The sequence below is a fragment of the Equus caballus genome, chromosome 10 (assembly GCF_041296265.1).
Source record: "Equus caballus isolate H_3958 breed thoroughbred chromosome 10, TB-T2T, whole genome shotgun sequence".
Classification (NCBI taxonomy): domain Eukaryota; kingdom Metazoa; phylum Chordata; class Mammalia; order Perissodactyla; family Equidae; genus Equus; species Equus caballus.
In genome coordinates this window covers 9,804,801-9,820,583 of record NC_091693.1, presented here as the reverse complement: position 1 = coordinate 9,820,583, position 15,783 = coordinate 9,804,801, and the positions used below count along the sequence as shown (strand labels likewise).

The window sequence follows — 15,783 nt, the reverse complement described above, 5'->3', positions numbered from 1 at the left end:
TTAACACAGTGATTCGTTTCAAGGACCCTATGAGGTTGAGACTATTAATATCCCCATTTTATAGAAGGGCAAATGGGCAAATTGAGGTTAAGGCACTGACCCAAGATCACACAGCCAGGAGGTGGCAGAGGCAGGATTCGAACCCAGAGCATCTGGCTGCAGAAGTCAGGGATCTCAGCCACCATACCTATCATTTATTTATTTATCTAGCTATCTATTTTTTTTTTCCTGAGGAAGATTAACCCTGAACTAGCATCCACCACCAAACCTCCTCTTTTTGCTGAGGAAGATTGGCCCTGAGCTAACATGTGTGCCCATCTTCCTCTATTTTGTATGTGGGATGCTGCCACAGCATGGCTTGATGAGCCGTGTGTAGGTCGGTGCCCAGGACCCAAGCCAGCGAACCCCGAGCTGCCAAAGCAGAGCATGAGAACTTAACCACTACACCACCGCGCCGGCCCCTCAACCACCATACATATCATTTAAAGTGCATGGGAAAAGCACGTAGTGGGCACGCAATAAATGTAGGTCCTTTCACAGTCCCTGGGTGTGTCAGTTCCGCCCGGCTTTCTCTCACTTCCATTGCCCATCTGTCCCCGGCCACTCCTGCAACCCTGCCCTGCCCAACACGCCTGGCCTCACCCTCCCTCTGCTAACAGAGATCTGGGCAGGGTTTTATGGGCTCTGATAAGGCCCTGGCGGGGGCGAAGTTCACTGGCACCTCCTCTTTGCAGAAGGGCCTGGAGGAGGGGGCCCTGAGCCGAGTCCCCCAGGCCTGGCCCAGGTGACCCAGGGTCTGGCTGGTCACCCATGAGGCTGGTAAGAGAAGCGGCTCCAGGGATGCTCTAGGCGAAGACGTGAGCGTGGGATGCCCAGAAAAGGGACCCTGTGGACCCTGCCCTGCCAGCCACGCCCTTCCCCTCAGGTATAAGAGGCGCTCATCAGCTGCCTTCTGCCACCATTGCTCACTCCTGCAGCTCTCCTCAAGGCACAAGCCCTGAGCCCAGCCCGGCAAGATGGCCTTTGTCCCGGCACCCGGCTACCAGCCCACCTACAACCCGGTGAGATGCCGGCCCAGGCCCTACCCCAGGCCCTGTCTAGGGTCCACCCTGAGCCCCACGCTGTTTGCCCTCGGCCTGATCCTCCGAGGGGCTGATGGACCCCGTCCCGGCCCTGCGGCTTGACCGACTCCCACCCCGAGACGCAGGCCGCTCATTTCAGACCTGACTCTTGGCCTTCACCTCCACGCTGATCCCTCACTCCTTGGGTCCCGCTCCCTTGCTTAAGGGAGTAGGGGGGGCTTCCCAATGAGGGGTAAAGGCCGCAGCAGGCAGATGCCTTCGAGGCCCCTCACCCGGCCCCTTCTACAGACTCTGCCCTACAACCAGCCCATCCCGGGCGGCCTCAGCGTCGGAATGTCCGTTTACATCCAAGGAGTGCCTAGTGAGCACATGAAGAGGTAAGACCCGCCCCACGCCAGGCCAGGCTAGGAGGGGGCTCCAGCCGGGGGCTCCAGCCGGGGGCTCCTGGCCTGGGCGCAGGAGGCCGTCTTCCCTTCCTCCACCCTGGGTGGGGAGGGACTCTCTGTCACCCCACCCGATGGTCTGGGGAATCCTGGGCTTGGCGATCAGATCAGGAGGGGGGACACTGGGGGCTGGAAGGGGTCAGGGAAGGTCCCCATGAGAGGTGGCCCCAGGTCGGGACTTTGGGCTGGAATTGACGAGTGTGATAGCATGAATTAAGGTGACAGGCTCGGAGCCGGGCCCCCAGCCTTCACGTCCCGGCTCGTCACTTACCAGCTGGGTGCCTGCAAAAGTGGCTGGACCTCTGTTTGCGAATCCTGTTTGAGGATTCAATATACAAACATGTAGGACTGTAAAATAAACACTGTCACGAATCTTAGCCTTTGTTATCACCTTAAAATGGTGATCAATATTGAATTTACCTCATAGGGCTTTTGTTCCTTTATTCCTTGTTTCTTTGCTCACTGAGTGTCTGCTCTGGGCCTAGGCGCCGGGGACAGAGCAGTCACCAGGACAGACAAAGATCCCTGTCCTTGTGTAGCTGACATTCTGGTAGAGGAGACAGATCGACAATAAATAAGTCAAATCTATAATACGTCAGATGATGAGAAGCTCTATGGAGATGAATAAGGAGGGGAGATAGGGAGTAGACGTGGGGCAGAGGGCGTGGCATCGTCCGGGGAAGGCCTCCCTGCGAAGGGAACATTTCAGCAAAGATGAGAAGGAAGTGAGAGAGGGAGCCTGGGATGTATCTGAGGGAAGAGCGTTCCAGGCAGAAAGAACAGCCAGTGCAAAGGCTCTGAGAAAGGTGTGTGCCTGCCCCATTCCAATAACTTTGGGGATGCTGGTGTGAGGAGAGATGTGGAATGTGCATGCTCTGACTTGGGTGTCACAAGGTCTCTCTGGCTGTATGTGGGGAATGGCCTGCAGGGAGCAGAGAGATCTGAACTGAGAGATGTCAGGTACCTAGGACAGTGTCTGGCCCACGGTGGACGCAGAAACGCAGGAGTACCAATTGCAGTCCCATTGGAAGTTGGGGAGAGGCTGGGGGAGCTGGCCTGGTGAGGAAATGGACTGAGGGAAAGGGTGGCGGTGGGAACCCGCCTCCTGGAGCTCAGGGCCACGACCTCCTCCTCCCCTCTTGGGCCAGGCTGCCCTCCCTCTGGAACCTGGAACATGGTGGGGCGGAAAGGGCTTCCGGGAGGACGGCCCCATGTGCTGGCGGGTGGGGCACGTGGACCAGCTCTTCTGTGTCCCACCAGGTTCTTCGTGAACTTTGCGGTGGGGCAGTCCCCCGGGTCGGACATCGCCTTCCACTTCAATCCCCGCTTTGATGGCCTGGACAAGGTGGTCTTCAACTCGCAGCAGGGCGGCCACTGGGGCAAAGAGGAGAGGAAAAGGGAGATGCCCTTCCGCAAGGGTTGCCCCTTCGAGCTGGTCTTCATGATCCTGCCGGAGCACTACAAGGTGGGAGCCTCCCCTCCTTGCTCCCCACTCCTCCCTTCCTCCCTTGTCCCCTCCCTTCCTTCCTCCCTCCCCTCCTTCTCTCAGCCTCTCCTGTCTCCCCTCCCCTCCTACCTCATTTTTGTCTTTTCTTATCCCTCTTTCCTGCCTCTTACAAAACTCCCTCACCTCTTTTTCTCATTTCCCTTTCCTCCACCACGGAGAACCTTGTCACACGTTGACCTTCCATCACCTCGTTCCTCTGTGCTCTCCGAGTGTGTATTTTTGCTGTTTCTTGTCGAGAACTCTGAACTCACACAAAGGGAGCACCGGGACGGTGACCCCATCTCCTGGGCCGGCTCCAACAGCTGTCCACTTGAGTCCCTCTGCTTTCACCTCTACCTCACACCTCCCCTCCCATAGTCTTTAAAAGCAAATCCCAGAGAGCACATCATTTCATTCAGAAATAGTTCCGTTTTTAAAAACACGGTCACGATGCCATGGTCACACCTTACACATCGACAGTTCTTCCCTGGTGTCGCCGCATATCCAGCCAGCGGCCGGTTATCCCATAAATGCCATCAGCTTTGTTGATTTCTACAGTTAGTTTGCTTAAATCAGGGTCCAAAGGAGGCCCACACATTGTGACGGTTACTATTCTTCAAGTATTTTTTGATGTGTTCTTACGGTGTGACCCAGGTACAGAGAACCATCTGCACGAAGCACCCAGGTTTTTTGCAAAGAGAATGCCCCCCGTGTACGCAGCACCTGGGTCCACAAACAGAACGCTCCAGCCCCAGAAGCCCCCTCATGTCCCTCAGTCCCCTCGTCCCCAGGGCAGCCTTTATCCTCACTTCTCTCGGCCTGGATAGTGTCTCTGCGTGTTTTTTCAGGTTCTCTCCTTACGTATTCACCGCTATGTTACACTCCCCCCACCCCCCGCTGCTTTTCTCCGTCATCATTTATGTGTTAGAGCCCCGCGTGCTGTCACCCCTGCTCTGCGCCTTCTGCTGGCTGTGCAGGCCTCCCGGGCCATGCTCTGAGCTCCCGCTGTCCCCGCATCTGGCTCCCCACAAACAGCCCTGCAGGGGATGTCCCGGTGCCCATTCACAGCCACATGCCCCACCTGAGGAGTGTCCTGGGGGGAATGGCCGGTTGGAGGATCTCCCTGGACTTGACTTGCCCTCCTGTGGGCACAGCTTTCTAAGCTCATCACCGAGGTTAATGTCATGGTTTGAAGTTAGACAGACAAGGATCCGAGGTTTGCAAGACTGGAACCTGGGCTTTGCCACGCCCCCAGGTGTGACCTTGAGCTGGTCGCTCTACTGCCTGGAGCCTCCGCTTTCTTGAGGGACAGGACCAATCTCTTGTCCTGCCTCACGGAGCTCTTGAGACAGTGACCACATTGATATCACTATGGAAAGTACTAGCACCTGGTGAACTCTCGGTCCTGCGGAGGTGGCTCTCAGCCCTGTGTCCACGGCTTAGCACTCAAACTAGACTTCCGTCCTCTCAGCGATGATCGCAAGGCTCTAGCCAACATTTCCACAACGCCTCTGACAAGCCTTGCTAGCTTTCCATCTTCCCGACAATCCCAGAATGAGCCCCCATTTTACAGATGTGGAAACAAAGGCTCAGAGAGGTGAAGCAACTTGCCTGAGGTCACACAGCCAAGACATGTCAGAGCTAGACCTCAGACTCAACTCATTTGGTGCCAAAACCAGGACTCAGACTCTGTTCTCTCCCTATCTCCACCCCCAGATGAAATTCTCTATTCTCTCCCATCTCCCCCGTCTGGGAGGTGACTTTGGACCCCGGCTTGACTTCTGACTTGTGGATGCCAAGCTTCCTGACTTGGAGGCTATCCCAGCTCACCCCCAAGATTTGTCACCTCAAGTTTAAAAAGGTCCCTGTCTCCTGCTTCCTGCTTCTGCTTTCCCAAGGTTGTGAGTGCCGACCCTGACCTCCCCTGGCCCTGCAGGTGGTGGTCAATGGAAATTCCTTCTACGAGTTCGGGCACCGGCTCCCCCTCCAGATGGTCACCCACCTGCAAGTGGATGGGGACGTTCAACTTCAGTCAATCAACTTCATCGGAGGCCAGCCCTCCCACCCCCAGGTGCGTGGGGCCTCCCTCTCTTCTTTACTTGCTTCCTTCCTTAGTGCACTCCCGTAGTCACTTATTTCCTGAGCTCCTGCTCTGTGCCAGGGCCTTTGCTGGGTAATGCCGTGAACCCAGACACCACCAAGGCAGTCCACTGGGGAGACAGACATGTCACCAGACGGTGCCGGCCACAAGCAGTCAGGGCCGGGATGGGGGACATACAGGAGGTTTGGGGAGGCGGGCTTCCTGGTGGAGGAGGAGGTGTGGAAGCTGAGTCAGGAGGAGCTCTAACGACAAGGCGCACGATGGCGATCGCTGGTGGGACCTTGGCCTGGCCGACACCCCCACCCGGTCTGTGAAAGCTGAACAGACACGCGCCCAACCACCTAGAAGCCCCTCTCCAGGTCCACAGTGAATGACAGGACACCCACCTACACACACCAGGAACTCATGGGAGCACTTCCTGGAGGGGCCCCGACTCCAGGCTCCCCACGTGTCCTTCAGCCAAGGAGGGCTCTACGCTCCCAACCTGTAAGCCCCCGGCAGCTCCACAGGGACCGTCTCTGCTCATCAGCAGCCTCCTTTTACAGATGTGGGAAACGAGGCACAGGGACCTTAGGTAACCTGCCCGAGGTCACAGAGCTGATCTAACGCACGCACGGAAAACATCAGGAACGTCTTCATCCGCGAGGCGGCCGTGGGCTTGCGGGGGTTCATTTTCCTATCGGGCGTCGTCCATACATTTTAAAAAACCACAAGGCTATTTTTAAAAGGCCTTCAGAAGAACTGACTTGAGATGGAAGTCAAGGTGGAAAGGGGTTCATTAGGAAGAGAAGGAGACAGAGAGAAGCGTGAATCTAAGTTCTCTGGGGAAGGGAAAGGTGTTCGCGGCGCAAGGAACCACCTGTGCAAAAGCGTGTGGAAGAGAGAGGGAAACAGCGATGGAGAGAGACAGAGACCGAGAAACAGAAGCAGAGAGACACACACAGAGAGACTGTGAGGGCCTGAGACAGACAAGGGAGGGACGGGAACTGGGCTGGGTCCAAGGACTCCCAGGCACCCCGTGGTGGGCGTCAGGGGCTACTCGCGCTTCCCGAGGAGGCGGGCAGGGGCATGAACTGTGTGCGCCTGGGAGGATGTTCTGGGGGAGAGCACACTTTATTGAGCGGGAAGGAGAGGGGCACATGAGGGTCCTGGAACAGCAGGAAGCCAGGACAGGGGAGGGGACGAGAAGAGAATGTACCAGGCTTGTCCTAAAGGGATGGAGCGAAATTCACTTCTAAACACAGCAGTTCCCTCTCCATCACTGAGCCATCTTGGAGCCCAGCGTTCCCCGGGATGGCGGTGGTGGGTTGCCCAGGGCAGGCATCCTTGACACCCTGGAGGCTCTCGTTTGATGTCCCCCTCATCACCTCTTTCTCCCTCTGTGCCCACAGCCACCTAGGGGTTTTCCGCCTCACCCAGTAAGTACCTGCTGGTGGGCGGTGGCTTTGGCCTTGGGTGGGGAGTTCGGTGGCTGAGGAGGTCTCTGGGCAGCAGAAGGGCCTCCAGCCCCCTCACCATTCCATCCTGCCGTCTATCCACACAGGGTCACGGACACAGCTACCCGCAGCAGGGTTCCCTGCCTGTAAGTGGGAGGGTTACATGGCCATCTGGTGGGTGGGGGGCGGGGTGGCGAGAATTGGGGAGTTGAGAGAGGTTGGCTCCCCACTTGCCCTAATCCAGCGCCCAGAGACACACCCGCATGTGGCAGATGTGCCGGAGATGTTTGTCGAATATTACAGAATAACATCTGTTCTTCCTCACTTCACAGACCATGGAGGGACCCCCAGCCTTCAACCCGGTAAGGCGTCCTGCAGGAGTCCAGGGCCCTGCAGTGGGCAGTGTGTGGGGAAGCAGGACCCAATGGTGGTGGGGGGCCCTGGTCCATGGGCAGCCCTGCGAGGGAAGGAGATAGAGTGGGCAGAGGGGGTTTGGGGCGGGAGGTGGGGAGAGGGTGGAGTGGTGGTCAGGGTGGGGAGGGGATGGGGGTTGGGGCATTGCCTAGGAGGAGTGGGTTCCCCTCACTGAAAATTCGTCCCTGTATTTGGCTTCTGGAGATCTGTGAGATGATGGGACCCATGCTCTCTTCCCACAGCCTGTGCCGTTTGTGAAGAGACTGCAAGGGGGGCTTACACCTCGAAGAACCATCATAATCAAGGGCTTTGTACCCCCCTCAAGCAAGAGGTACAGAATCTAGATGGAGGTGGGAATCCGCAGCCCCCTCTCCCCTCAGACCCTGGAGTCTGGGCCCTCAGCTGCCGCCTCCACAAGGGACCCAGGAATCTAGGCCCCAGCCCCTTCCTTCATTGGAGAACCAGGTTCTGGCTCCCAGCTCACTTCGATGTCTCTCTATCTCTGCCCCCAGCTTTGTCATCAATTTCAAGGTGGGCTCCTCAGGGGATGTGGCTCTGCACATGAACCCCCGCCTGTCTGAGGGCATTGTGGTTCGGAACAGCTTTCTGAATGGCTCCTGGGGATCCGAGGAGAGGAGGATCCCCCACAACCCATTTAGAGCTGGCCAGTATTTTGACGTGAGTCTGGAGTCTCCTTACCTGCTTCGCTCTAAAGCCTCGGTCCTGGCCCTGGCCTCATGCCTGCCCTCTCCTTGCAGCTGTCCATTCGCTGTGGCACAGATCGCTTCAAGGTTTTTGCCAACGGCCAGCATCTCTTTGACTTCTCCCATCGCTTGCCGGCATTCCAGAGGGTGGACGTGCTGGAGATCCAGGGTGATGTCACCTTGTCCTACGTCCAGATCTGATCTATTCCTGGGGCTATAACCCTTGGGAACACAGAGAGAAAGATCCTATAAGACTCCCTTCTAAGCCCCTAATAAAATGTCTGAGATATCTCATGAGTATATGTGACCCCTCACCTCCCTCACTGCTCCTTCCTTCTTTGGTTCAATCATGCACTGCCCATTCAGCCATCCGGTTGTCAGTCCATCCATCTTCTCATCATGATAAATCTAGGTGTGCTCCAGACTCTGATCTTAGGGCTTTATGTGTATCCATTCATTCATTCCTCACAAAAACACCAGGAGGTAGAAACTATTATTATCATCCATCCCTCTGTGAAAGATGAGGAAACAGGCAAAGAAAAATAAAGCAAATTGCCACAAAGCCCATAAACAAAAGAACCAGAATTCAAATCGAGGTGGTCTGGCTCCCAAGGCCACATACTTAACCACCATACAGGCTGTTGTTCCATTCGTTCATGCATTCCCCTCTCCATTCATCCATGTCAACATCCATCAATCTCTCCATGCATCCATCTAACCAAAAGTCCATCCATCTATTCATCAAACATCCAGCCATCTAGCCACTCTTCAATTTATCTATCCATCTGTTTATCCAGCCATCCTTTCATCCAACCCTTTATCCATCCACCCATCCATTTATCTCTCCACCAATCCATCTCACCATGCAACAATTTCTCCAAACATCCATGCAAGTATATGTTCTTCTATCTGTCTAAACATCCAACCATTCATCCACTTATCAATCTATCTAGCTCTCCATTTATCCATCTGTTTGTCCATCCATTCATCATCCAACCCTTCACCCATCCATCTCCCCATCCATCCATTCAAACATTTAACCATTTATTAATTTACTAGTCCATCTGTCTATACATTCAGCCATCCTTACAGCCAACTTCCATTCATCCATTCATCTTTTCATCACTCCATTTGTCCATGCAATTCTCTGCCTTCCATCACATCCATCCATCCATCCATTTGTCCTCCATATGACAATTTATCCCTCCATTCATCCCTCCATCCATTTCTCCATTCTCTATCCAGTCATCCGTTCATCCCTTAATGATCCATTCCTCCATCCATTTCCAACTGTTTATCCATTCATTTAGCTCTCCATCTTTCCATCTCTCCACTAATCATCTGCCGTCCATCCAACCATCTTTTTATCAAGTTACTCTTGTGTTGATTTAACCATCTGTTCACTTATTTACACTTTCATTCATCCATTCATTCCCTGCTTTATTTACTCACTCACTTGTTCACATATGCGTTATTCAGTCATTTGTCAATGTCTGTTCATTTTTTCATTCATTCATTCTCTTTATTGTTGCCTTCATTCATCAGGTTTAGTTCTCAAACTTGGCTGTACATTGCAATTACCTGGGAGCTTTTAAAAAAATATTGATACCTGACCCCAACACAGACCATTATTATTAGGTTAAGCCATATAAAAATACCATTTTTGTAGGTTGAAAGTGGTTAAATATCAACAATTTCATATGTTCTAGTCTAGTAAATCAGTAATGGGTCATGGGCATCAATATTTTTATTAAACTCAGACCCTGGGATGGATGCCAAGGAGGTGAGGAAGGGTGGAGGGCTGACCTGGGCAGCCTCCAGTCTGAGGTGCTCTTTTCCTCCTGGGGTACATGGGAGGGGAGACTCCTTCTCCCTTCCACCCCCCTCCCTCACTGGACAGTTGATGCCCAGGGTGGTGCCTCCCAGGAATGGTAGTGGGGAGACATGTCAGCTACAGACCCCAAAAACGTTCAGAGAGAGAGGTGGAGACTGGAGCTCCTCCCAGAGGTTGATGCCCTGAATGAGCTTGAGGGGTCACAGTTAGTTTTCTATTGCTGCTGTAAAATGTTTTAAGAAATAATGGCTGAAAACTTACCAAATTTCATGAAAGACATTAATTTATAGATCCAAGAAGCTCAATGAACTGCAAGTAGGATAAATACAAAGAGATGTATATCTAGATTCATTTTAGTCAAACTTCTGAGAAGAAAAAAGACAAAGAGAAAACCTTGAAAGCAGCAAGTGAAAAACAAGTCATCAGCTACAGACGAACAGAGGCACAATTATTGGCTAACTTTTCATAGAAACAAAGGAGGCCAGAAGGCAGCTGAACAATTTATTCAAAGTGCTAGAAGAAAAATAAAACCGTCAACCAATATTTCTATATTCAACAAAACTATATTTCAAAACTGAAGGCAAAAGAAAGACATTCTCAGATAAACAAAAGCTGAATTCATCGCTATCCAACCTGCCCTTTAGGGAATACTAAAGGAATTCCCTCACCCTGAAATAAAATGGCATCAAACAGAAACTCAAATCCACAAGAAGAAATGAAGAGCCCAGAAATTATAAATATGTGAATACATATTTTAAAAAATTGTATATTTTTCTTTTTTCTTCTTTTTATTTAAAAATAAAAATAAAAACCTATATTTCAGGGTGTCTAACATACACAGATGTGATATATATGACAACAATAGCACAAAATAGGGTGGGGGATGGAAATATATTGGAGCAAAACTGCTATATTTTACTGGAATTAAATCTGTATCAACCTAAAGTTGGCTATGATGAGTTAAGGTGTATATTGTGATCCTTAGAGTGACCATTTAAAAACCAGCTTTCAAAATGTACAGTTAAAAAAATCAAAGGTTTGGGGCCGACCCCGTGGACGAGTGGTTAAGTTTGCACACTCTGTTTTGGTGGCCAGGGGTTTCGCTGGTTTGGATCTTGGGCACGGACCTACACACCCACTCATCAGGCCATGCTGAGGCGGCGTCCCACATGGCACAACCAGCAGGACCACAACTACGACATACAACTATGTACTGGGAGCTTTGGGGAGAAAAAGAACAAGGGGGAAAAAAAAGATTGGTAACTGACGTTAGCTCAGTTGCCAATCTTTAAAAAAAAATCAAAGCTGGAATTTAAGTGGTCCACTAAAAATTGTTTGTTTAACACAAAAGAAGGTCGTGAAGGAGTAACAGAGGGTAAAAACAAATAGCAAAATGGCAGCCGTAAAGCCAACTATATCAATAATTGCAACTTCTGTCTTGGCCTTGCTCTCTAGCTCTCACTCCTGGATTGCTCCTCTGGGAGGAGTCAGTAACTTCTTCAGTCCTCTGGAAGGGTCCACGTGACGAGAAACTGGAAACTCCTCCCAACAGCCGTGTGTGTGAGCCTTCCTGGGAGAGGCTCCTCCAGTCTCAGGCAAGCCTTTAGAGCAGAGGTTGCAAACTTTTTCTATAGTGGCCATGTAGTAAATAGGTTAAGCCTTGTGGGTGATCCAGTCTCTGTTGCAACTACTCAACTCCACTGACAAAACACAAAAGCAGCCCTTAGGCAATACATAAATGAAAGAGCGTGGCCGTGTGCCAATACAACTTTATTTATGGACACTGAAATTTGAATTCATAACACTTCAGTGTTATGAAATACTACTCTTTTTATTTTTTCTGCTATTTAAAAGTGTAAAAACCATTCTTAGCTTGTGAGCCATCCTAACATAGACAATGGGTGGCTTTGGCCCACGGCCGTAGTTTGCCAAACTTTCTTTTAGATGACTACAGCTCCACTGATAGTGTGGCGGCAACTTCATGAAAACTCAGCGCCAAGACCATCTAGGTAAGCCACTCTTGGATTCCTAACTTCAGAAACTGTGTAATATAATAAATATTTGTCATTTTATGCTGCTAAGTTATGGGGTAATTTGTTATGAAGCAATAGGTAACCAATACATTGTCAGACTGGATAAGAAAGCAAGTTCCAAGTATATGCTGTCTACAAAGGGTGCACTTTAGATCTAAGACATAAATAAGTTGAAAGTGAAAGGATGAGAAAAGATATACATGCAAACGGTAACCATAAGAACATAAGAAGGACAAAATTAATATCAGACACAATAGATGTTAAAAGAAATTGTACCAGAGACAAAGAGCGACACTTCTACAGGCTCAATACATCAGGCACATATGTATATATCAAGTAAACATATCAAATATATAGATCAAGTAAACATGTACACTAACAATGGATCCCAAAATCCATGCCAGATTTGAAAGGACCAACAGATAATTTAACAATTGTAATTATAAATTTCAATACCCCTCTTTCAGTAATTGATGGAACAACCAGACAGAGATGAGTAAGGATACAGAAGACATAGACATCATCACCTCAAGAACTAGAAAAAGAAGAATAAATCAAACTTAAAGTAATAGAAAGAAGGAAATACTAACGAGCAAAGTGGAAATCAATAAAATAGAAAATCGGGAAAATCAATGAAACCAAAAGATGGTTTTTTTAAAAGATCAACAAAATTAACAAACCTTAGCTACACTGACCAAGAAATAAGGGAGAAAAGACATAAAATCAAGAACAAAGGAAGGGGACACCACTAATGACTCTAAAGAAAATAAAAAGGATTACAAGGGAATATTATAAACAAGTTTGGGCAAACATGTTAGGCAACTTAGATGAAAAGAACAAATTCCTGGGCAGTCAGAAATTATCTAAATTAACTAGAAAAGAATTAGAAAATGTTAATAGACCCTTAGCAAGTACAGAAATTGAGTAATTTAGGGGCTGGCCCGGTGGCACAGTGGTTAAGTGTGCACATTCTGCTTGGGCGGCCCTGGGTTCGCCAGTTCGGATCCTGGGTGTGGATCTATGCACTGCTTGGCAAGCTATGCTGTGGCAGGCGTCCCACATAAAGTAGAGGAAGATGGGCATGGATGTTAGCTCAGGGCCAGTCTTCCTCAGCAAAAAGAGGAGGATTGGCAGCAGATGTTAGCTCAGGGCTAATCTTCCTCAAAAAAAAAAAAGAAAGAAAGAAAAGAAATTGAGTAATTTAAAAATATTTCTACAGAAAAACCCATGCGCAGGTGGTTTAACCAGTCAATTCTATTAAATATTAAAGTAATATCAATCCTACAAAAACTCTTCCAGAAAAATTGAGGCAGAGGGAACAATTCCATAATTATTTTATGAGATGATTATTACCTTGATACCAAAGTCAGACAAAGATATCACACGAAAAGAAAACTACAGACCAATATCTTTCATGAACATAAATGCAAAAATCCTGAACAAAATATTTGAAATCCAAATTATTTGATCCAAAATATTTGGAAACTGAATCCATACTATGTACAAAAATGATTATACATCTTAACCAAGTGGGATTTAACCCAGGAATGCAAGGTTGGTTTAACATCAGAAGATAAAATCATGTAGTAAGAAACGAGTCCACACTCATTTCTTAGAGGCTCATTTCATAAAGACTTGTTCACACCATCCTAATTCATAATCCAGCACTGGAAACAACTCAAGTCCATCAACAGGTGAATGGATAAACAAGGTGTGGTATAGCCATACATTGGAATACGACTCAGACAAATAGGGAGGAATTACCACCACATGAAAACACGTGAAAGAACCTCAACAACATTAGGCTGAACAAAAGTAGCCAGACAGAAAAAAAAGCCTAGTTCTATCCAAAATTTTAGAACAGGAAAAGCTACATTATGACGATAGAGAGCAGGCAAGGCTGCCAGGTGCCAGGAGGGTGCTTGGGAAGGGGTGACGGAGATGTCCTGGACCTTGACTGCGGTGCTGGTCATACAACCATATGAGTTTGTCACAATTCATGGAAGTGTACACCTAGAAAGGGAGAATTTTATTGTATGTATATAAATAAAGTTGATATTAAAAACCTCAATAAACTTGATACTAAAAAACAAGACAAAACACGATTTCCCAGTGGTTTAGATCACATTCACCTGGCTCTGGTCCCTGCTCCACCTGGAACAGGTCACTGAACCTTCTTGAGCATCAGATGCCTCATTTGCAAAATAGGAATAATAAGGGTATCTACCCCAGAAGCTCTTCTTGAGGACTGCAAGAGTGGTTAGCACAGGGACCAACACCTAGTGGGGACTCAGGAAATATGTAGATATATATTTCAATTTTCCAATATTTTGGAATATTTATCTTTCAAAAAATATATATCTAAATACACATATATATTTCAATTTCCCCCAAATGCATAGTGTATACAAATTATTATAGAAAAAAGGCTGGAAAGAAAAACACTAAAATACTAACAGTGATTATTATCTGGATCGTGAAATCATGGGTGATTTTAAATTTGTTATTCCCCATTCTGGAATAAGCATGCTTACATTTTATAATCAGAGCAGAGATTATAAAAAGGGAAACGGTCCTGCTGACGTAGGTCCGAGGACACTCAGTGTACCATTGTTTGAGTGTAGTGAATGATATGACACAAACACACATTCAGGAGGGCTCAAGTGACATTCGTCACGTTATTGATTCCTTGCAAGGGAGCACTGGGCAGCCAGCAAAGTGAGTGACACTGGACACATATATACTGGTCAGCGACAAAAACAAGGTCAGTGGATGAAGGATGCTACCGTTTATGCAAAGAGGGAAAAAACCCGAATATGCCTGTGTTTAGAAGTGCATAGAGAGTTTTGGAAAGATACGCAAGAAATGAAGACATGAGTAACAGCAGTTTACTCTCATAAAGGACGACTTTCCTTTGCATATATATTTTTTTATTTGGAAATGATGAGAATAAGTTGTCAACATGCTTCCTGATCACCTTCAGATACTTTATTGTGTATTTTCTACAAACGAGAACATTCTGCTGCATGTCCACTGGAAGGCCACGGCAACTACCAGGAAATTAACATGCATGGATCGTGACCATCTCACGCCAGGCCCCCAACCACCGTCACCAGCTGTGCCAATAACTGTACTTTCCCCTGTATACTTTTGAAATTTGTACCGTCTCTATACGTTATCTTGACAAAAGTTTAAAAACATACTTGACACGGGCAAGTAAAATCTAAGTCATTCCACAATGAGCGCTGGGGACCAGGGAAATTCAGACTTCCTTGGGTCCTCCACTGAGAGAGGGGACCCTTCATTCCACGGCCCACACAGAGACCCTACTCTCAAGGGTCGGGCATCAAGTGGGGTGGCTTCAGTCCAAGGGTCTCAAGGGGCAGAAAAACGGGTCTTGAGAAGACGCAAGCCTCGCCGCAGGGCCTGGTCTGCCCACTGCCCTGGGGTCTGTTAGGGTTAAGCGCAGTCCGAGCTCACTGAGCCTCGGTCCGGGCAGACGCAACCTCTGCAGGGCCCCAGGGGAGGGGGCAAGTCTGTCCAGCCCGGCGCGGGTTGCGGGCCAGAAGCCCAAAGAGAGTCCTGCCGGGGGCGTGGCTTCGAACTTTCTGGAAACCTGCACCTGGCTGGATGGCGGCCACGTGGCAGGGGCTCCATCCCGCAACAGAGAAATGCCGCCCCTGCACGCGCCTCGCTCAGGGGGCGGGACTCGGGGGCGCGCGGGGGGTCCCGGATCCCCCTCCCACGGCTATTCACTGGGGACGCAGCACCTCCGCACCCCCAACCCGACCAGAAAAGCACCGCCTGGCGGTCAGGTGTGAGCCTCCTGCCCCATTCCAGCTCCAGAATCTCCCAGGCAGGGCGGAGTCTCGCCGTCCGGGGTGCGGAGGAGGGAGAGGTGTGGGACTGAGGCTCATGACCGCAGTGGGGACCCAGGAGCCCGGCCCCTCGCGTTCCCGTCCCCTCCGCGGGCCAGCTGCTGCTCGGGTGCGCCAACTAGCGGCGACGCCCCATGCGCTTCCCAGCCCCTCCTCGCGCGAGCCGCCTCCCGCCCCGAGAGGCCGGGGATGGGGGAGAGGGGAGAAGGAGGGGCCGTGGCGCCGGGAGCCTGAGCCGATTCCTGCACCGTCGCCGCGAGGGGGGTCTCCAAGGGACCCGGCGGGGCGGACTCGACCCCCTATTTGCGGGTGGACGGATGTGGGGTCCGTTAGATCCGCGCAGGGGCCACCGGGGCAGCGCGTGAGCCCCCT

General features: G+C 50.0%; 1 protein-coding gene across 2 annotated transcripts; it reads left to right on the top strand.

Moving 5' to 3' along the window:
* The first annotated feature begins 901 nt into the window (after positions 1-901).
* On the top strand, positions 902-7,966 carry LGALS4 (galectin 4). 2 transcript variants are annotated; one of them, XM_023649673.2, is made up of 10 exons: positions 902-1,061; positions 1,371-1,459; positions 2,786-2,990; positions 4,948-5,082; positions 6,504-6,530; positions 6,656-6,694; positions 6,881-6,910; positions 7,205-7,293; positions 7,475-7,640; positions 7,721-7,966. In XM_023649673.2, the coding sequence occupies exons 1-10, from the start codon at positions 1,017-1,019 to the stop codon at positions 7,865-7,867; spliced, it is 972 nt and encodes a 323-aa protein (XP_023505441.1). In that variant the 5' UTR covers positions 902-1,016; the 3' UTR covers positions 7,868-7,966. The 2 variants fall into 2 exon arrangements, with proteins under 2 accessions (XP_023505441.1, XP_023505442.1); XM_023649674.2 differs by lacking the exon at positions 6,504-6,530.
* The last annotated feature ends 7,817 nt before the right edge of the window (positions 7,967-15,783 follow it).